Source organism: Ahaetulla prasina, chromosome 6, assembly GCF_028640845.1.
Source record: "Ahaetulla prasina isolate Xishuangbanna chromosome 6, ASM2864084v1, whole genome shotgun sequence".
Lineage (NCBI taxonomy): Eukaryota > Metazoa > Chordata > Lepidosauria > Squamata > Colubridae > Ahaetulla > Ahaetulla prasina.
Genome location: NC_080544.1, coordinates 98,194,088 through 98,217,298, shown reverse-complemented (window position 1 = coordinate 98,217,298; position 23,211 = coordinate 98,194,088). Strand labels below are relative to the sequence as shown.

Below are 23,211 nucleotides of genomic sequence, written 5' to 3'. Positions count from 1 at the left end.
GGGTTTTATTGCTGGGTCACTTATGACTAAAAAATTTCTTTAGTCGGCTCCATAAATTTTCAATTGGGTTAAGGTCTGGGCTATTCCCAGGCCATTCCAGCAGCATGATTTAACTTGAAACTCCCCACCCCCCCAAAAAAGGTGGTGTTATTAGCCACCAATCCTCAAAAATACAATTTTCCCAAAAGGTTTCCACAATTTTGGCCACTACTCTAATTAGGCACTAGGAATACTCAGAATCTTACATTTGGTTAAGTTAATCAAAGTGCAAGCTGCAAGTATGCAAACTAGGCCAAGAAAGGATTAAGATATAACTTGAGGTTTGTAGGTCAATGCTAGAGAAACAGACCAATTTCAGATATAATTTCTTTGACCTGTTGTTTTTCAAAAGTATCTAGTATAAAAATCCATTACATACCTATCCTGACCTATTCCCGCAGCCATTAATGCATATGTGCTAAAACACAATCAATGAATCAAAGCCAAATTAATTGTAGTTAATTTGCAAACATTTATAAAAAGGGACTGCAATGCCTCTTGAGGTCTGTCTTTGCTTCCAGCCTCTGATCAATAAAGCAATTTATACTTCAGTGAAGGTTTGATGGTACTTTGCTTAAACAGAGTCAACTATGATAGGTGAGTAGGTAGGTAGGTAGGTGGATAAATATGCCTTTTTCTTATGTTTTAGAATGAAGAAGAGAGATCTTATGACTCTTTTTATGACTGTTGTGGCCTATAAATGGGTGATTTTCAGTTTTAAGTTTTAAGTTCCCTTAAGTAATTCAAAACAATTTACAATCTATCATGAATTTAGTGGCCAAATCACTACTCTCTGGTATACTTATTCGTTGTCTGATTTGAACAGATGTTCTAGAACAGATTAAGAGAGTTGGAAGAGACCTTACAGGTCATCTAGTACATACACACACACAAGCTCAAACAGGAGACCCTACACCATTTCTGACAAATGGCAGTCCAATCTTTTCCTGAAAGTTTCAAGTGATGAAGCTCCCATAACTTCTGAAGGCAACTTCTGTTCCATTGGTTGATTGTTCTCACTGTCAGAAAGTATTGTAGTTTTTTTTTTTTTATGATTTCCCTCTACAATAGGCCCTATAAATCATGTTAGCTTATTTATTATAATTTCATTTTCATCCACTTTAAACAAACAAATATATAAACTATTAAGGTTGCTAGAACTATTCAATACTGTGTTCATTTTGCTAGATACTGGCATGTGACCTATGACAAAGCAATAAAGAATGCCTCAGGAATCTGGATGATTGCTGAAGTACCGTATTTTTAATTAATTTTAATTAATTGCTACCAACCTGCCTTCCATTGAGGACCTGTATACTGCACAAATCAAGAAGAGGGCCGTGAAAATATTTACAGACCCCTCGCATCCTGGACATAAACTGTTTCAACTCCTACCCTCAAAACGACGCTATAGAGCACTGCACACCAGAACAACTAGATACAAGAACAGTTTTTTCCCGAAGGCCATCACTCTGCTAAACAAATAATTCCATCAACACTGTCAAACTATTTACTGAATCTGCACTACTATTAATCTTCTCATAGTTCCCATCACCAATCTCTTTCCATTTATGACTGTATGACTATAACTTGTTGCTGGCAATCCTTATGATTTATATTGATATATTGACCATCAATTGTGTTGTAAATGTTGTACCTTGATGAACGTATCTTTTCTTTTATGTACACTGAGAGCATATGCACCAAGACAAATTCCTTGTGTGTCCAATCACACTTGGCCAATAAAATTCTATTCTATTCTATTCTATTCTATTCTATTTTTTGGAGTATAAGACACACCTTTTTCCCCAAAAAAGAGGGTGATAATCTAGGTGTGTCTTATATTCTGAATGTAGCCCCTCCCAGCTTCTCAGATGGAAGTTTCAGAGGCTGAAAAAAGCATCAGAAACAAAACTTCAGAAAATAAGCCCCCAAACAGTGCTTCAGAAAAAAAGCCTCCCAAGAGAGGTTCAAAAAAGAAGCCCCCAAACAGAGCTTCAGAGGCTTTTTTTCTGAAGCTGTTTCAGAGGCAGGAAAAAAAGCAAAAAAAGCAAGGCACAGAACTCACAACCAAGGAACCTGTTGCTAAAATTCACCTCTGGGAACAGCTGATTATGGGTATTCTGGGAGGCTGATCCACCTGCCAATCAGCTTTTTTTCTTATTTTCCTCCCCAAAAACTAAGGTGCGTCTTATACTCCGGTGCATCCTATACTCCGAAAAATATGGTATTATTTTAAGAGAAATTTGAATCTATATTTGAGCCAATACCAAAACGAAATCAAATGACGATGCCTAATATGATTTAGTTGCATCCTGCTGTATTGATGGCACCCCAATAGCCTCAGAAGAGATTTCATTTAAAGCATACAAACTCGAGGATGCTTACTTAGCTGAAAATATCTTTGAAATCAATGGAAATTTGCTTCTGAATGCCCACGGTGATGAATTGTGCTCAAAAGCAAAGGGAAAGCTACGCAATTCTTTTCTGAGTTAAGTGCACCATTTGATGGATACCGCATGTAGCATGGGGAAGAGCAGGATGAAAAAAATAAGTTTAACTTCATTTCATTTATATTTAAATTGAGCTTCCTAGTCGGAATTCTGAAGGATCCTACCTCACCGAAAATGAAACAAAAGAGATTTTCCTTTAAATTATATTACAAAGAATGAGGATGTGTTGCTGGGTGATTCCTTCCCCTCCCTCTCTCTTTCTCTGTCTCACGCAAGCTGTCACATTTATCTCTTCTGCTACCTGTTTCCCCATCAATGTGAATCACATGTATAGTTCAGGCAAGTTAAGTGATGATTTCTAGGGATCGCCGACATGTGACTGAACACTGTGCTATGGGTTCATGCAATCTTTCATTAAACTTAATGTAACTTAAACTCGTATTTTCTGAGTCTGAAGAAGGAAAAGAAGAACATTTCCCTTTCAAATCCAGATAGCTGTATAAACTTAATGCTTCCCTCTGAATTAATAAAGGCATTGGAATGCAATATCATCTGTCACACAATAAAGAAAGGTTTTGCTTTCAGGTTATGCATAGTGAAAGCTATTGTTTTGATGGGAAAGCATGTGTCTTAATGTCTATTGGTTCTAGTTAAAAAAAACAGCATAGGAAGGATACTATATTTTCAGTTGCATCTGTTTTAGTATTTAAATACCTTTCTTTGACTCATTCCTAACTTTTTTTCCTTGGAGATTTTCAGCAAAATGCTATCAAGACACATTTTGATTTCAGTTTCCTGATCTATGCAATTTATTTTTCATCTATAGTTTTCTATAAATCTATGAATCTATAGATTTTATCTATCTCATAGGGCTGTGGTTCTTAACCTGTGGTCTGTGGAACCCTGGGGAGGCTGAGATTATCAGGCCTGGAAACCATCTTTTACATTTGGGCCTTCAGGCCTGCCACATTTTCTCTGTGGGAAATTGTGAGGTGGGATTGCATAGAGTATGGGTGATATGTAGTCAAAATACTACATACTACTGGGCCTCTGTGGCTCAGACTGGTAAGACAGTCTGTTATTAATACAGCTGCCTGCAATTACTGCAGGTTCTAGTCCCGCCAGGCCCAGGATTGACTCAGCCTTCCATCCTTTATAAGGTAGGTAAAATGAGGACCCAGATTGTTGGGGGCAATAAGTTGACTTTGTATATAAATATACAAATACGATGAAGACTATTGCTAACATAGTGTAAGCCACGCTGAGTCTTCGGAGAAAGGCGGGATATAAATGCAAAAAAACCCCAAAACATTCCTTTCTCAGAGAGTTAAGGACGCCTTACCCTAACACCTGGAGTTGGATGACTGGGAGGTGTCTCCAGTTTGGACGGTGGATGATTGGACCATGTGATGGACATGTAGCTGCTGGGAAGGGACTTTGAACTTTCACTTGGGTGGGGAAAACCTGGAAACTTTCAGATTTGGGTTTTCCCAGATGTGCTAATATGACATCTTCAATAAAAAGGAATTGTAAGGAAACTCAAGCCTCAGAGTCTTCTTTTGTTAGGGGTGTTACTTGGAACCCCGACAGAGATGTCATCACAGAAGTTTGGTAACTATACTTCCTTAAATCTTGAATTAAGTCTTGGTGGTCCCTGGCCATAATCCATGGCCACAAGAGGTATTTAAAGGGAGTACATGGTGAAGAAAAAGTTGAGCACCAGACATGGTTCTATTTGGGTGAGGTTAGGGATTATTGCCTCTTTCACAATGGCTGGTCTCTAATTTTCTTTCAGACCTGTATATGATACTATGACCATTGTGCATAAATAATAAGAAAATATTAATTTGTTTTGTTTCCAGTAGGATAACACCACTGACATTTCATTGTTCATTCTGTTCAACCTTGAGTCTTCAATTAAAATTCACTTGCAAGTCAACAATCAGGGGTTGGTAAATCAGGTGTTCTATGAAATTTGAAAACATCCATGACCAACCACATATTATCAGATTTCATTGCTCCTGTTCACAAATGGGTGGGATGTTTTGGCTATTGTTGAACAGAAATATCCAGTGCCACAGAGTAAGATATTTTTCAATGAATGTTTCACAAATGGTTTTTGCTACCGAATGGCAACCTTAGGCAAATGTTAGTCAATGCACTTGGCATGTTGGCCTTATATTTAAAAACCTAGTAGCCACATGTGACCAATGATTGCAAATAAGGGATACCTGGAAACTCAGGTATTCCATATAGGAAGTGCATGGAAATGGCAAGGATTATTTCATGCCTTTTCTGTGTGCAATTAGAAATTCAGTAGGTTATTACTGGAAAGATAAAAGTGCCTTAATTTCTTCTTCCCGCTTGGATCAACTGTGTGGGATTGTTTTCTAGTTATCCAATTTCAAATCTTCCTCCATTGACTCTTGATCTATCAACACACATACAGTTACCCATACGCACATATTCCAAAAATAGAAATATGCAATGAATTCTCAACAGTGCAAAAGGCTGCTTTAGCATCATCTAGGGGTACTTGAAACAATTGTCTATGGAGATTCTGAGTCATCCAGGTCATGGTTGTCCCAAAGGTACTTTTTCAAGAGGCAGCTGGACTTTCTGGAACCAGAAAGTCCAGTTGCCTCTTGGAAAAAAAACACGCCTTTGGGACTACCTTGAACAAGGATTCCTTCTTTAAAGTTGAGAAAACCAAAGAAAGATTTCAACCCTATATCATTTCAAGTCTGATCCCAAATTGTCTTCTGGAAAATGTAAACAAGGTTCTTAGTGGCATGTGTGCAGATGCCAAAAAGCCAAGTTCGTCATTGGTTTCCCACTGAGGTGGCCTCAAAGACTTCGAGTCCTGCTTTAAAACAAACCTGAGCTGAATTGAAACTGTTGAACACTTTTGACAATATAGTTTGTAGACTCTCATTTGACTGATGTAACTTCCAGTGCTCTGCTGCCTCCAGGAGTACTGAGAATTGGTGTGTCCTGTCATCTAGTCGATAAAGGATGTTTCTAAAAAAAAGAAAACAACAACCAAGAAAAAGAGTAAATGATTGTCTTAAGCGGATGAAAGCAGATATATAAAGATTCACCTGAATTCATCAGCGATGCTGTCAGGTGGTAGCCATATTTTTCCAAATTACAAACGTTGTCTACTGTTAATACTAAGCTCTTGGCAAGCTCAAAAATTGAATGTGTACATTTTGTCTGATTTCTAAGAAATTTACTCATCCGTTGCTCTGTGAAACTTAAGTCTACAAGCATCATCCAGGAGGATGAAGTATAAATCACAACATCAGCTCATGACTTCCCTTCTGTAGCTAGGAATGTTTTGTCCTTCAGAGGAATATCCTAACCTCCATAAACCTTATTCATCACTAGGATTAGTGGTGGGTTTCAAATAATTTCACCACTGGTTCGCTGAAAATGTGAGTGCACGCACATGCACAGATGGCTTCTGCACATGCTCAGATGGACAGTTTCTGCCACACAGTGAGGCTTGACTGAGCAGCCTTTCAGGGCCTGCTTCCCTCCATCTCTGCTCTCCGGGGCAGTGGCTGCTTCTCTGTGCACTGCTGGAAGAGCGTTTTGTGCAATTTAGTAGCTGTGAGCTGCCGCTTTCCTCTAAGTCACATCCGGAAAGCGCTGCAGCTGAAAAAAACAGCATTCATCATGGTTGTTGCTTTTCTGTGTAGCAGCGCTTTCCAGATGGGACTTAGAGGAAAGTGGCAGCTCACAGTTGCTAAATTGCACAAGACGCTCTCCCAGCAAGAGCAGCAGTGGAGAGAAGCAGCTGCCGACCCAGAGAGCACATGAAGGAAATCTGCAAGCCAACGAGGCTTGGCAAGGAATGGAAGAAGCGGCTGCAAGATCTCTGCTGTAGCACTTTCTGGATAGGACTTCTTGCAGGTAAGAACTGTCCGGTTCATTCCAAAACTGCTTCGGTCCTCCTGCACCGATGCCACCCCCCTGGAAGGGCGAGGGAAAGTGGCAATGAGCAGGTGGGCAGGTGTGCAGGGCCAGCCAGAGGTGGTATTCACCAGTTCTCTGAACTACTCAAAATTTCTGCTACCGGTTTGCTCGAACTGGTCCCGAATCAGCTGAATACCACCTCTGACTAAGATTTCTTTTTGACCTTTGTGCAATTTTACTATGCTGTTTCAGAGTGATTCAGCATTTTTTTAAAAAAAAATTGCCTCCTTCAAAGAAGAAACACATGACGGGGACAGTGCCACACCTATCTTTTTCATAATGGGATCATCTTAATTTTTTGCACGAGCTTTAATATTTCACCTATCGGTGTTTGTTTCACAAATATCTGATTCAAATTGAAAGGCAGTTCCTGACACATTTTGCTCTTCAGATTTTTTTTTCATTCATTCATGCATAGGAGAAATCCGTAATCAGTCCGTAATTTCACACGATAAGACGTAAATGTTCCAAGGAACCATGCAAACTGCAAGCTTTCACACAGTGTCAAGCTGATGTGTCTCGTCCTTTGTTCTGTTCAACGAACGGAACATTGTAGTTTGTCTATACTTACAAGGTAGTTCTTGACTTACAGCCAGTAGTTTAGCAAATCAGGACAGACCTCCCTGGGGTTACTTACAATCCAGTTCTGAAGTTTCAATGGTTGCCACTCCCCCTTAGTCACATGACCCCATTTTGAGCACTCAATAACCAGCCTGCATTTACAGCAATTTGCAGCATGTTGCAGTCATGATTACATTTTCCCCTCAAAATTTGTTTATTAGTTTGTTACATAGAAAATATAAAAGCAAATAATGGGAAAAATAGGGAAGGGAAAAGGGAAGGGAAGAGTGAGGAAAACAAGGGGGAAAAGAAAGAAAAGACATTGACTTCCGACTCCCTTTGGTGCAGTAAAATAAGGCATTAAAATCAAAGCTCAGCTTTTTATTTTTACATAATAGTATAAACTAGCCAGTTCTATAACAACAATCTAATTGGTAAAAGCCAAAGTCAAAGGTTCATTTTTTTCCCACCTCAAGCACAAAGTCCAGAAGCGGTTTCCAAGTAGAAATAAAAGTATTTGTATTTTTTTTTCTTTGAAAAAGCAGTCAATTTAACATCTCTGCTAAATAACTCCATCAATTTTTTTGCAGCCATTTCTCCATTGTGGAGATCAAAATCTCTTTCCATATCTGTGTGTAGATCTGTCTTACTGCCGTCAACATATATAACATCAAAGTTCCAGTCCCCTCCCCACCTCAAGTCTTTTCCCATTAAACCCAAAACATGATTACATTTTATGACACTTTTGCTGAAAACCAGCATTTATGATGGGCAAAATCGGTCCATAGCAAACAATGGGTTCGCTTAATGACCATTGCAAAAAATATCCTAAAATGTTTTGGACAGCTAGATGGGTGGCATATAAATAGAATAAATTAAACAATGTGTCAGTCACATGTGTGACCTGTGGTATGTCTTATGAACATAATGGGTAGGCTCCACAATGTAAGTCAAGGACTACTTTGTGTGTCAAAATGTTGTTTATTATTTCTTCAAACTATTTGCGAGCCATTTTGAGAATCAAGCTGACTTGGATGAGCTTCAGCTGGGTGGAATTCAGCTTCTCAGTAATAATCAAATTGCCTGAGCAAATTTTGACCCACCCTTATGAACTGGTTTTAATATTAGGACAGCTGTTTGGGGGTATAAAAAGTATTTTCATGAAGCAATTCCTTTCATGGTATTCTGCCTAGTTATTGTCTGTATTATAAAATGTCCCAGTCGAGTACTTGCATAATTAATATTTTAAGCAACGTTATTTAAAGTACTGCAAAATTAAACATCTTTTCAAAAGCAACCTCAATGCAGGCTGGCCCCAGTCATTGTGTTTCGGGTTGGTAGCGAGTAATACATATTATCTTAAAGCAGGTGTAATCATTACTCTCATTAAAGCAGTATATAAATATCATATAAATCTCTACCCAGAGGCATTTTCTGGTTGTGAACCAAAGAGTGTGAAGTTGGAAAACAATTAAAACATACCTAAAAGGTTGGTGAGTGATCATAGGTAGAGCTTTATCCTCAAACATATGAAAAGGGATTTCATAAAAAGAATGGCAAGGGAAGGGGGGGGGGAAACCTAAAGAAAGCAGCTCAGCCAAGACAGTCCATTAGTAACTTAATTATAGACAAGCCCAGTGGCAACTGCAAATTAGTAATAAAACTGCCAGCGATAGTCACCCAGAAGACTACCAGAGAGTATTTTCTGCAGATCACTATCAGAGCCATCTAATTACCATTTAAAGAGAGAGGGGTTGGCTAACAACATCAACAGAAAATGCAGGATAAATGGCAACTTGATAAGTGCACTTTGAAAGGGTTCTTTTTTGTAGCTGTGAGAAACAGAAATGGATCCCTCCCTGAAGGCTCGGAGACATTCATAACTTACAACAGCTTTTTTTAAACATTTAAAGATGCTGCGGCTTCAAAATGCCTCTTGCATCTCAAGACAACATTGTAGGAAGATAAGAGAAGAAGCCCAGAATGAGAATAGAAGTTCTGATCCTTCCTTCCTTCCTTCCTTCCTTCCTTCCTTCCTTCCTTCCTTCCTTCCTTCCTTCCTTCCTTTAAATTTATATGCTTTCTCTCTCAATGATAAGTGGCTCCGGGCGGATTGCAAACAATAAAAAAGATAAATATAGAAACAATGACAATGACAATGACGACAATGCTATCAGTTGTTTATTTGGGTCAGAAGCACCATAATAAGGCATGCTATATGACATAAAATGTAAAATATAAAATACGAGCTTAAAACAGGTACAACTTAAACAGGTCTTGCCCAGAAACTAGCAACATTAATCGTGTTCTGTGCGTTGCCATGAAGTCGTCAAGTATACAGTGATTGAAGCACAAAGGGCAGGTATACATATGTGTCGTCGTGTCTGCATGAGACCAAAATCGCAAAGAGCAGAAGCAACCAGATAGCCTCATTTGTTGTGGCTCTGGATCTTGTACGCATACAGCAGTGTATATAATGATTTTCACGCTTCCCAGATTTCATCAGACCCAGGTGCCAACTTCTCTGCTGGTTCCATCCAGTGTTGGTTCTTTGTAGCTTTCCATTAGATCTACTTTGCTTTCAAATTCTTCAAATTCTTCCAAGATTACTTTGTTGATCATTTCCAATGGTGAAGCCCCTTGGGGCCCCAAGCCCCAAAGGTTTTGATATCCTTTCAGAAAGCCAGAAGGATGGGAGCAGTTCTCACTTCCGGTGGTAGAATGTTCCACAGGACCAGGCTCACAGCGTAAAAGACTCTTCCCCTTGATCCCATCAGACAGAATTCCTTGGCCGATGGGATTTGCAGAAGGCCCCCTTCCACTGGAGATGAGTTACTCCCATTGGGATGAGATGGCGCCTTAAGTTGGATCCATGCCATACAGGACTTTAAAAAAAATTTTTTAGATTATTTTATGGACTGAAAGAAAATTGTTCTGGATGAATTTGAATGCACACTTTTCCCATTTGCAGTTCCAGATGCAAAGCTGGAATTGAAACATGGCAATTGTTTAATGGGAATATCCAAAGACTAGAATTGAGTTATTCCATAAGAATAACTTGCCCAAAGGTATGTACACGTTGCAAAACTATCTACCAAATTGCGTGTGTTAATACAAATAGTTTACAAAACATATTATAGCAGAGAACATGAGAGGCAAACTTGTACACCTCAAGAGAATTATACAGTATAGCTTAAAAGAAATCATATACCTTAAGAAGAAAGATCCATATAAACAAGCATACATATATTTTAATGTGCATGTTTACTTTTAAAATAAATTGCATACTTATGTGCAAATTTAAGATGGGAAAAAGCAATCCCATAAAACCAACTGTCCATGAGGAAAGTAGATTCCTGTAAATAAGCCAAATGGATTGGCAAAACACTGAGAGAAGCATCTTCCTCCATCCCAACTATGGAAAACAAATCAGCTTGTGACACACTGGAAAAATTCTGCAAGAAGAATTCTGCAACGCCCTCCCCCAACGATGCCTCAACTTTGCTCCCCATTCCTCAGAATTTGCCATTTCATTTTCTGAAACAGGGGGACCAAGTCTATTCTTGCTTCTTCAAAGATGTTTTATTTAATGCATAGGGGGTTTTCTTTTTTCTTTATTTAACGTCACAATGTTAGATGTTAATGAGACATAGACACATAACAACGTCACTTAAGAGAGAGAGAGGTTGTCCTTGACCTGCTTCTGTAATGGAGCTCGGAACTGCTGGTGTACGTCATGATGGTTGCAAATCACATCCACATTTTTTTAACAGCAGTTGTTAGACAAACAAGGTTCTACATTTAGGCAAGAAAAGCAAAATGCACTGGTACAGCATATGTGGTTTCTTGCTCAATAGCAGTAACTGTGAGAGGGATCTTGGAGTCCTAGTGGACAATCATTTAAATATGAGCCAGCAGTATGCTACAACCGCCAAAAAAAGCCAACACAGTTCCAGGCTGCAGAAACAGATGGATAGAATCAAGGTCATGTAAAGTGTTAATATCACTTTATAATGCCTTGGTAAGGCCACACTTGGAATTCTGCATCCAGTTTTGGTAGCCATGATGTAAAAAAGATGTTGAGACTCTAGAAAGAGTGCAGAGAAGAGTAACAAAGATGATTAGAGGACTGGAGGCTAAAACATATAAAGAAGAGTTGTCGGAATCTGGTATGTCTAGCTTAAGGAAAAGAAGGACTAGGGGTGACATGATAGCAGTGTTCCAATATCTCAGGGGCTGCCACAAAGAAGAGAGAGTCAAACTATTCTCCAAAGCACCTGAGGGCAGGACAAGAAGCAATGGGTGGAAACTAATCAAGGAGAGAAGCAACTTAGAACTAAGGAGAAATTTCCTGACAGTTAGAACAATTAATCAGTGGAACAACTTGCCTCCAGAAATTGTGGATGCTCCAACACTGGAAGTTTTTAAGATGTTGGATAACCATTTGTCTGAAACAGTACAGGGTTTCCTACCTAAGTAAGGGGTTGGATTAGAAGACCTCCAAGGTCCCTTCCAACTCTGTTATTCTATATATATTCTAAATATGGCCATTGTTAAGTGAACCCATTGACTGAAATGGGCCATTTTATTTTTGTTGGAAACCAGATGCTGGTTTCGCATTAAAAAAAAATAGACATAAATTGTGGACATGTGAGCATGGTACACTGCAAATGACTGTAAATGTGCTCTAGATGTTGAGCACCCAAAAGGCAATCACATGACACAGAGAAGGCAGTCATCAGAACTTCGAATTCTGGTTGTAAGTTCCTTTTGGTAGATCCGTGGTAACTGAGCAAATGTTGGTTGCTAATTGGTTACCTTTATGAGAACTTCTGAACATGGTCACTGTAAACATTCAGTGCTAACAGTGTGCTGGTGAAGAGTTAGAATTTATAGGAAAACTGGCTAATTTGGCTTCAGCTATAATTTCCAGTTATGGGACATGTTTTCTAAAAAGAAAGTTATACTGTAAAATAAAATCCTATAAGGCAAAAGGCAATATTTGCTAGAATGATATGAAAATATCATATTTTCAGCGACACCCAGGGGAAGGGCCTTCTCTGTGGGGGCTCCCACCCTCTGGAACGAACTCCCCCCAGGACTTCGTCAACTTCCGGACCTCCGAACCTTCCGTCGCGAGCTTAAAACACATTTATTCATCTGCGCAGGACTGGATTAGTTTTTAAATTCGTGGGTTTTTAAGGGGTTTTAAATGGGTTTTTAATGGGTTTTTAATGGGTTTTATTATTTGCTAAATTTTAATTGCGGCCAAATTGAATAAGTTTTTTAGTGGTATTTTAATAGTATTTATTTTGTAATAGTACTGTTTATTTTATCTGGCTGTAAACCGCCCTGAGTCCTTCGGGAGAAGGGCGGTATAAAAATTTAAATAATAAATAAAATAAATAAATAAATAAAATCTGATAAACTGTATGTCAAGTCTGCCATCGTAAATGTTTCATCCTGCTTCGCCTCACTGGCATCCTGTCATAAAATGTGGGAAGGGGGAGGAAGGAAATATAGGAGGGAAATGATAGGATGACAGGAACCAGAGATGCCAATTCAGAACAGAACAGCACATCCAAGGATATGAGCAGTAGAATGGAATGTGAAACTACACCAAAGAGGCACCAAACCTTAAACCTGTTTACCAAAACACCAAATTTGAATACTATGACACTCATGAACTGGTCAAGGGTGTCGTGTCCCACTCCCCCTCCGACGACCGGTCTAGGAAGTCTGTATCAAGCGTGGCCATGAAGCCTCTGCAGCTTTGCCAAATTCCTTTCAGATTTCTCAGGGCAGGCAGAAATCCAAGTTGTGACTTCAGCAAACTAAATGAGACTTTGCTTGACTCAAAGTTGCTTGACTCAAGCTGGTCCTTTATATAGGCTGTGGGGTGTGGCTCCATGACTCAGCACTTATCCAGGCCTGCCCCTCCCTTCCTTCTGCTGACGTCGCCTCTCAGATCTCCGGAAGCGGGGATCCTCCCACTGTGAATTCTCTTCTGCTGGATCTGCTGCCGGTAATTCCAGCACGTGGCTGGCTCCCTGCTCACATGCTGTAGGAGTGAGGTTTGTTTGTTCATTCCTGACCTCCTGTCTGGCCATGGGGCCAGGGCTGGGGGCTGGAGGCATGACAGGCCATTCATCTTCATTATCAGACTCTGAATCTGATAGCAGGCCTGGGTGGAGACGGGAGGGGCCCGGTTGAGAAGAGGAGGGAGGACGAGGCACAACAAAGGAGGAAGACTTTGGGAAATGTAAAAAGGGCAGATTTTGAGTGGGAATATTCATTGAATATTCAGAATATCAAAGGTCGGCAGCTCAGCGGTTTGAATCCCTAGTGCTGCCGTGTAACGGGGTGAGCTCCTGTTACTTGTCCCAGCTTCTGCCAACCTAGCAGTTTCGAAAGCACGTAAAAATGCAAGTAGAAAAAATAGGGGCCACCTTGGTGGGAAGGTAACAGTGTTCCGTGTGCCTTTGGTGTTGAGTCATGCCGGCCACATGACCACAGAGACATCTTCGGACAGCGCTGGCTCTTCGGCTTTGAAATGGAGATGAGCACCACCCCCTAGAGTCGGCAACGACTAGCACGTATGTGCGAGGGGAACTTTTACCTTTACCTTATTCAGATCCAGCTTTGCCTGTGGTGTATAACCATTTGGTTTTAATAAAAGTATACTTTTCACTACAAATGGAATCAAGGGTCTTTCTTTCCTAAATGCCAAAACTGACACAAGCCTGACACTGTACTTTCTCATGGCAGAGTTGATGAATTTGTGCATAAAAGATAAGCATAATGGCAACTTAGTATTCTTTAAATACTTTAAATAAATTTAAAAACTTTAAATACCACTGACTCCCATAAGATCTTTCAAACTGGTCGTTTTTAGAATTGTTATTTAGGGTTCTTTTAAGTGGAGATGCAAAAAGTAAGCATTTGATCTTCTGCATCACATGATAAATGAGGTACTGGCAGTTCGGTTTGGATACCTGGAGTGAGTAGATGTCTGTACCATAAATTTTTCATAATTGTCATATCTTAGAATAGTGCGCAAATCAATGAAGTCAAGAGGATACACGCTGAAACACCCTAAAGCATTAAGCTTGTGTAACTCAGCCTATTTCACCTTGATGAGGTCTCTGCCTCATGTTGAGTGTGATGAACTGTTTTGATGTGGTTGTGTGACCATCTGTTGTGTGGTCAGGACAGGGCAATGAGGCATTTCATTTTCACATTTATTTTTGTTGACCATGTTTATTGTATATAGCAATATAATGTAAATTCAATATGGAAACTAGAACTCTAAAAAAAAAAAGTGCAGAGAAGATTATTGTCACCATACTATGGAATTGGGGGAAAGGAGTAAATAGTAAAATATAAAATGTACAATATTAATGAAAGCTACTGTTTTACATTTTCTTAACCCAATAATATGCAGCAATAAAGCACTGTAATTTATCTCTGCTTTATCTCTGCTTCTCATACTGTACAAAATGAACCAAGATGTGGGTTCTGAAAGAAAGATACATTTGTAATATCTACCATTTGCCAAATATAATTTTTAATTAAGAATTTCAATTATAATAGTAAAATCTAATATAAACTAAGAAATGCACATAAAGAGAAAAGTAAATATGCAAGAAAAACAAAAGAGCAAAAGAGAAAAGTAAGAACGTAATGAAGAAAAATAAAACAAAGATATAAAGAAGTCATTTCCAAGTTTCATCCCAAGTATAAACAAATTTAGCAACCCCCTCTAAAGTTACAAATATTTATTTCTTTATCCCAAAACCTGTCTTTTACCTGTAAACAAATCTTTAAAATATCAAATTTTCTCTTAGCAGAAAGTCTGTCAAGGTTCCAGAAAAACCTCTTCTGCATAAAAAAAATTCAGAAGCCATTGTCTTTCAGAGTTCTTTACTAGCATGAGGAAACTGGCACACGATGAGTGAAATTCCAAAACTAAACTTCCGGATTCTTTTCCCAGTTATTCAAACCCCAAGAGTCCCACCCCCCTAACCCCTTTGCTGGTCACATGGTCCCACATTCTCCCAGTTCATTCGAATATCTTCTCGCCACTCCTCCTGCAGATGTGAACACCATCCGACCTTGACCACTTAAAGAATGTTACCATACCCCTCAACCCCCCTTCTTCCCCTCAGGGGAAAAATGTGGCAGCGTCTGGAACCCTAAAGTCTAGTATGGTTTCCAGGCCTGACAAAGTCAATACTTGGTAGTAACAACATATTTTGTTTTAACCTTGATCAAATAAACCACCTTTATATTTCTTCCTTTAACATCTAACTTACTTCTAGAGTCCTTTTATTTCTAATCTGCTTCTAAAGTCTTAATTTTTAATTGATTCAAATATTGTCATAGAATTTAATTTCTCTTTACGTCTTATCTTCCTGCTACCATCACATAGAGCAGTGGTTCTATGTGCTGCGACCCCTTTAATACAATTCCCCATGATGTGGCGACCCCAACCGTAAAATTATTTTTGTTTTGAATTTATTGCGCCTGAAGCCATATTGGCTAGCGATCTGAATTGCTTCTGATTGCCTTGATCCCCTATTAAGTTTATTGTGCCTGAAGCCAGCTTAGGCTAGTGATTGGGAGTGATTGCAGCTGGCTTGAGAGGGAGACATCAGAGCAAAGATTTCTCTCTTTTTTTAATTCATCGCACCTGAAACCAAATTCGGCTAGTGATTTGAAGAGCCTGCAGCTGGCTTGTGGAGTCAACCATTGGAGCGTGATTCTTCGACTTGCAAGTATACTTCCCATATTTCCGATGGTCTTAGGCGACCCCTGGCAAATTGTCATTCGACCCCCAACAGGGTCGCAACCCACAGGTTGAGAACCACTGACATAGAGCTTTCAAGGTTTTAACAAACTTATTTTGTGAATCTAGTAGGAAAAAAATCTATCTACAATAATCACTTTCTTGGCTTGTCAGTATTTCTCTTTTACATTTTGAAATTTCAGCCAGTTTCTTTTGTAGACACAATTAAGCATACTTTTCTAAACCATTCTCTTACAATCAGCTGTAAATTCTCTTCCAATACTATATCTTTTCATACAAAATTTGTTCTATATTCGATATCTCTATATTATATATTTAGACTATATATATTATAGACTATATATATAGACTATCCATGGAAATGGACATCATGATTTTTATACTATAGTTGATACTGTAGTCATTATTATCTATTCCATTCTTCAAAAGTCTCCTTCCATATTTTTATTGTCATTATGCAATAAAAATATGGAAGGAGACTTTTGAAGAATGGAATAGATAATAATGACTACAGTATCAACTATAGTTACAACATCTTAGTGGTCTGTATATTTTTAACCTACCTAAAATCTTTAGTCCCCTCTAGTGTCCTGCTTTTAAATAAACTTGCTTATCTATGTTATATTTTGTAAACCAAAATAGGATCTATTTCCCATGAGAAATAGAATTTATACTTTATAATTAATACTCAATACCCAAATCTTGTAAAAATTTCAATATTCCAATTTTATCTGGATGCCTAGAATGTTTATAATTTTCTGAGATCAAAATCTTAGTTACTTTCTGGCTGTTTATTTCAGGTGCTATAATTTATAAGATTATACTTAAAACTTGTTTCATTCAGGATTGAAGGTAACTTGCCCAGCATTTTCAAATTTGTAAATCCAAAGTCTCTAATAGTTTAGTTTAGTTAATGAGTAATTTCCAAAAGTGATTACAAAATGAGGTTTGTAAACTTTTAAAACTCTCTGCTAATCCCATTTTTCCCCTGTGCTTAGACCTGCAGAAAACCATTATCTTGTGGTCTCCTAGTGAGAAGCAGACATCCAGAACACATGTGGGCAATATCTTATCAACTCTATCTGGAGAGCTTTCAAGAAACCATCTATTCATCTGTTCCTTGGTCTCTGCCCTGATTGTTGGTTCCACTCTCATAGACCCTTCTTTAATTTGACATACCTTCCCTGGAAGTTCTCAGATAGGTTTACATTTCCATCTTCAAGAATGATCAGATGCAGAATTTTATTATAGCATAGATGAGAAAAAAAATAATTAGTAGGGAAAATGGAGCACCATATAATCAAAGATATTGATCCCAGTGTCAATGGGATGATTTGTGTATTCAAAATATAGGTGCAAATTTCTCCTTTATACATACCATGTATATCTTTGTATGCAAGAATAAGATCGTATGTGTGGGATGGGATTGTGATTTGTGTAGAAAATACTATGTGGCAAGTTTATATTAGGCTCTCCAAATGATACATGGACTATTGCAAACACCATAATTTTTTCATTATGTTATTAAAAGGACATCAATCCAGTTCCAGTTGACTAATCGTTTCATAATATTTCTCTTCAACCTTAACTATTTTGATCACGTAAATATAATTCCCAGTCACTGTAATCTATTCAGAAAGATTCTTAAAAGGTAAGTGCAATGCATTATTGATGGTGCTAATGAAATTACTATATCTATCACTCATTCTTAATGGGTCCATTTTAGTGACACCATGGAAAGTACAGCATCAAACTGGGAAAATAATTAATATCTCCAGACAGCAATTCTAAAGATGATAAACCTTTTTTCAGCACTGACAACTCAGGCTGAAAAAAGTATGAAGGGAAAGCAACACAAAAGGAATTTTATTAAAAGAAGAAAAGTAATTATGAGTCATTTATGTGACTGAAAAATATTATTATGGATGATCAAAATAATAGTTCTCAAAATATTGTCCTTTATGAGCTGAAATGGGGATGGCATATGGCTAGTCTGCATTAAATACAATCTTCATAATGGCAATGCTATGTTTTTCAAAATGTCCTATGTACAATATTCCATAAGGTAAAAAATAATTTTACTTTGGTCACAATACTGAGCTATTTTGGAGATTGAAGTGAAGCATCAGCACATTGTCAAATATTGCAGTTTTTAAGGAGAGGGCAAAACTTAGCACGGACCTTCATATAAGTAGATACTACACTGAAAATGCAAAAACAAAACCACTTCAAGGTCCCAGAATATTCTGTTCCTAAATCATTGAACCACACCAACAGATTTAGTGTCACTTAACAAATAATTTACTTCAGGAGAATCCGTTGTAAATAGTTCTCCTATGCCCTAAGGAAGTCACACAACTGATGGGATGGACAAACAACAGACTTTAGGAATATAGCATAGAAGTCAACCAGATGAACACTACCGATTGTCATGAAGATAATGGTGGACAAAGATTGAACATTGACCATGTCTTCTCTTAGAGATCAGTATTAATGGCATTAATGATCATTCAGCAACTCAGTGAAGATTTTTTGGGTGACAACAAGCAAAACCATGGATACTAAAGGTCTACATGGATATACATTTCATACTACACCTCATGTGGTTAACCTTTGCTATGAAAAATCTTCTGGCTCTGGAAAATAACAATAATACTATCCCTCCAGAGGGTCTACGACAACTCATCATGGCCAACTCACCAGGCCAATTCATCACAGCCAACTCACCACAGAACAAATCGCCAAAGCCAACTCGGCGCCGGACATTGCCACAGGACAAAAGTTACATTAATATTGAAGAAATAGTGGAATAGAATCATTAAAGAATGCGAAAGGAGGGACAAAATGAAATGTGAACGACAAAAATTAAAATATTTTTGTAATTATTTTAAATAATTAAATTGTATTGTTGAATTGTCCTGCAGTGAGTTGCCTGGTAGTGAATTGGCCATGGCAAGTAGTCCCATGACCGCAGCAAATTGGCTGTGGCGAGTTGACCATGGTGAGTTGACTGTGGTGAGTTGGCTGTCTTGAGTTGCCCCATTCTGCCCTCCACATATGAAAGTCACAAGACACATAGATGAGTCTAAAGGATGATGCTGTGCGCTTCTACTTGTCTGATTTCAAATCAAATTGAACTCCAGACCTAACAGGGATAACCTCTATAACATCTTAGCTACAATATTTTTTTAGCACTATATTTTAAATTGTGTACTTGTGTTTATTGGTCGGGAACTAAAAATACATATTCTGATTTGATTAAGAATTAAATCCTCCTCAAACCCAGTATTTAGGTAGAAAATGTCTCTCGTGAAACTTCTAATCCTGGCTTCCCATTAAGTGATTTCATGAATGAAGTCTGCTGAAAACGTATCACTTGAGTAGATCTGTGGATCATGTTCCATCAGTTATCATACTTCAAAGCTGATGTTTAAATCAGGCTGTAGGCAGAATTCAATAACCCTAAATAGCTAAATCTAAACTAGTTAGGATACCTAAATAATTAAGCAGACTTAATTGGATATGAGAATTCACTAAGATTATTTAAAAGGAATGGAAAGGTTAAAGATTTAGATTCCAGTTTAAAAGCTACTTGCTGAAATGATCCCCCCCCCCACTTCATTCAGAGACATTTGTATATGTCAGTGATAAACGAAATCAATAAATTGCAAATTACGATCGTATTTTATAGACAATGATTGGACACTGAAATATAGGCTTACCAATTACAAGGCAAGCAGCATTGACAGAAACTGAATTTGTCCATATTCAAATATTTTTTTTTAATCCTTCTCTCTTGCATCTTTACTCACCTCACTTAATAAAACAAATCAAGTGCCAAAATGCAAGGTTATTAAGACTGTATAATCAGCTTTTTACTAAATATATATTTGAATACTAACACAAGGCATAAATTGAACGGTTGTTTGCTAGGCTAATGGCTCTTAGCATATTCTTTGCATTTTATGTCATTGGGGAGAAAGGAAAGATTATTAAACTATTAAATAGAAAGAGCAAGGAGACTGCAAACCCCTATCCTTATCTGCATGAACTATTTCAGTTCCTCTGTGAACAGGACAGGGAACTTCAGATTTTCCCTCCGATTGCTTGACTGTTTAAATTTCCTGTTAGCATTCAACAAGCTATTTGAATATCATTATCATTGAATGTTATACAATCAATGCTTCCTACATTACCTACAGATAGTTGGGGCGATGATAAAGTTTCTTTAATGGAGAATATTTTCACATCTGAATCGCAATCATCACATACTGTATTTTCAAGAGTAGAGTAGAGTAGAGTAGAGTAGAGTAGAGTAGAGTAGAGTAGAAGGAGAAGGAGAAGGAGAAGGAGAAGGAGAAGGAGAAGGAGAAGGAGAAGGAGAAGGAGAAGGAGAAGGAGAAGGAGAGGAGAGGATAGAATTCTTTATTGGCCAAGTGTGCCAATAAGTGTGTCAATTGGACACACAAGAACATAGATGAGAAGAAATAGGTATTTCAATATGTCTCTGTGTGGATTTTTTTTTTTGTGTGTGTGTGTGTAGAAATGTGTTGGCTCAGCAGTTAAGAAGTTGATCTTAACCTAATAGCCCAGGTTTGAGACCCGTGCAATGGGGTGAGCACCCATTCTTGCTCCAGCTTTCCAGTTTGAAAGCATGAAAATGGAGTAGATAAATAAGTGTCACTTTGGTGGGAAGGTAACAATGTTCCATGTTGCGCCACATGCTCTGCACTATGGGATGATGTCATGCTGGCCACATGACTGCAGAAACATCTCCAGACAATGCTAGCTCTCTTGGCTAAGAAATGGAGATGAACACCATCACCTAGAGTCAGACATGACTGGAGGATAGGGAAAACCTTTACTAGATCGATAGATCGATGGGGGGAAGGGGGAGAGAAAGAGAGAGGGAGGGAGGGAGGGAGGGAGGGAGGGAGATAGATGATAGATGATAGATAGATAGATAGATAGATAGATAGATAGATAGATAGATAGATAGATAGATAGATAGATAGATAGATATAGTATATATAATGTAACATACGAACACCATTTCTACAACTAGCTAGGTCAGGAACAAAAGGAAGACTGTATCATTCACACATGGCAATTGATATATTTCTTCTTTGCCACATTCATGGGATCTTCTTTATTTCACAGCAAAGCAAAGCAATTTCATATTTTCAGATTAATCTGCAGATTGGAATATAAGGATTTTTCAGAGTGTGGGACTTGCCTGAAGTTTGCAGTGCTATTCTCAGCTGACTGCTTGTCTACAATAGGCATAATTTGGACAAGACTGAAAAAAGAATGCGTTTTTCATGTAAAGTGTTAATGACATAATTATGTGTGTGTGTTGCAGCAAATTGAACATTTTGTGTTTTTGTTCTTTAAAATGCAGGCTGATTAGGAAATTAAGTAGAATGTGTTTATGAAGGAATGAAATGAAAATTAAACCAACTTCACTCATCTTTCTTTTACTTCATGTTTACTTCTCATTGCACTGACAGATTTACCAAGAGGCACACAATCCCATTTTCTTGAGTTTCTCCACTTTTTCCCTCTTTAGTTAAAATTCTAGCTGCATAGCAGCAGGGAAAACATGTCACCTTTCAACAGCTGCTGACCTACAAACCTAAATGTATCTTTTTTTTAGGTATACTGAGAGCATATGCACCAAGACAAATTCCTTGTGTGTCCAATCACACTTGGCCAATAAAAAATTCTATTCTATTCTATTCTATTCTATTCTATTCTATTCTATTCTATTCTATTCTATTCACAAGAAAAATTGCTGCTAGTTGCCTTATGACTTTGAATGAATACTTGAAAAGAAGCGTCTGCTAAAATCTCAAAAAAAAAAAAAACTTAGGCAGAGAAGTGAAAAAACAAAGAAAATGAGTGTATGGTTTTCCTAAAGTGATTTCAATGGCTAACAATCAGCATTCAAGACAAGTTTGGGAGACTATGTCAGCTAATACTGATTTAGTTGATTGATAAATTCATCAGAGAAGGTCAGTCCTGAGATTGACGAAGTGTTACCTTGTAGTTACTCACAAAGAACCTTCTCTATGGTGGCACCTCAACTCTGGAATGCTTTCCTTCTTCCTAAAATCACAAGTTGCTTATGAAATCCTTTGTTATAAAGAAGAGGCAAGAAATATGCAAGCATTGCTGCCTAAGAAAAGGGGGCTGAGTCATTTTTTAAAGGCCTGAGAACAGGGGTGGGCTTCAGGATTTTTTAGCAAGGGGTTCTCTGCCCGGTTGCTGGGTGGGCACGGCCATGGTGGGTGTGGCCTAGTTGGGCTCCTGCACCATGGCAGGGGGCATTTTTGTCCTCCCCAGGCTCTGGAGGCTTTCCCCGAGCCTCCGGGAGTGTGAAAACGGTCTCCCCAGGCTATGGAAGCCTTCCCGAACTTCCAATAGGCCTGTTTTTTACCCTCCCCAAGCCTCCGCATGTGCCCTGCACTTACCTGCACCCAAAATGGGCTGCGTGGGGACTCCTGAGAGGAGAGGGGTGGGCAGGGCCAGCCAGGTGTGGGATTTGGGGGTTCTCTGAACTGTAGAGAATCTTAGCTAGAGGTTCTCCCGAATCCCTGCAAACCCCCAGCAGCCCACCCCTGCCTGAGAAACAGATAATAGGGAAACACCTTCCAGATTCTCTGGAGAATAAGTCTGAGGGAGGCACAACACCATCAACTTGCAACACGTTGCTAACAGCTAATGTTAATAAAATTAATTCTAATCTTCTGGAGTTCTACCAGATGGGTCTGATATCTAGGTACTTGGTGAAGTCTCATTACTTTACCAAGACCTTTCCTGCATGAATATTGAATGAATGGTTTATTTCTGTTTTGTTACTGTTTCCATTCTCTCCCTTTTAATGAATGTTTTATTTCATTAATTAAAGTTTATTATTGCATTTTATAATTTGACTATAAAACACTCCATGATGCCTTTATATGGGAAGTGATACAAGGGATGTATTTAATAACCTAATGAATATTGTAAACAGTAGTTCTGTGGAGCTTTAGATGCAGTTTTGGAAAGGTGTTTTGAAGTGTGTAGGAGCCACGAGATCTCAGAAAGACGCTACTGTAGAATCATGTGGACAGATATGAAGTTCTTGATCTAACATACTCCAAAACATTTTGGGAATCAAATCTAAAAGACTGCACAGACCTAAGAAATAGCTGCCCTGTGGATGGCTCCTTGTTAGGAAAGCCATCTTTCAAAATTTTTCATACCATTTCTTTCTTCCCTAGGACTTCTTCCCAAACACCAAAGGATAAAAACAGCGTATATTTCAGGGGTGAAATCTAAAAATTTTCCCTACCGGTTCTGTGGGCGCGACTTAATTGGTGGGTG

General features: G+C 38.4%; 1 protein-coding gene across 4 annotated transcripts in view; it reads right to left on the bottom strand.

The window, feature by feature from the left end:
- Positions 1 to 23,211, bottom strand: part of NAALADL2 (N-acetylated alpha-linked acidic dipeptidase like 2) — an 828,713-nt gene that overhangs the window by 29,740 nt on the left and 775,762 nt on the right. For 3 of the 4 annotated variants that reach the window (XM_058187420.1, XM_058187421.1, XM_058187423.1), the window contains one exon: positions 1,967 to 5,513. In XM_058187420.1, the coding sequence (XP_058043403.1) occupies positions 5,315 to 5,513 (199 nt within the window). In that variant the 3' untranslated portion in view covers positions 1,967 to 5,314. Of the gene's footprint in view, positions 1 to 1,966; positions 5,514 to 23,211 lie in introns of those variants that run through there. The other variant, XM_058187422.1, reaches the window with a different exon arrangement.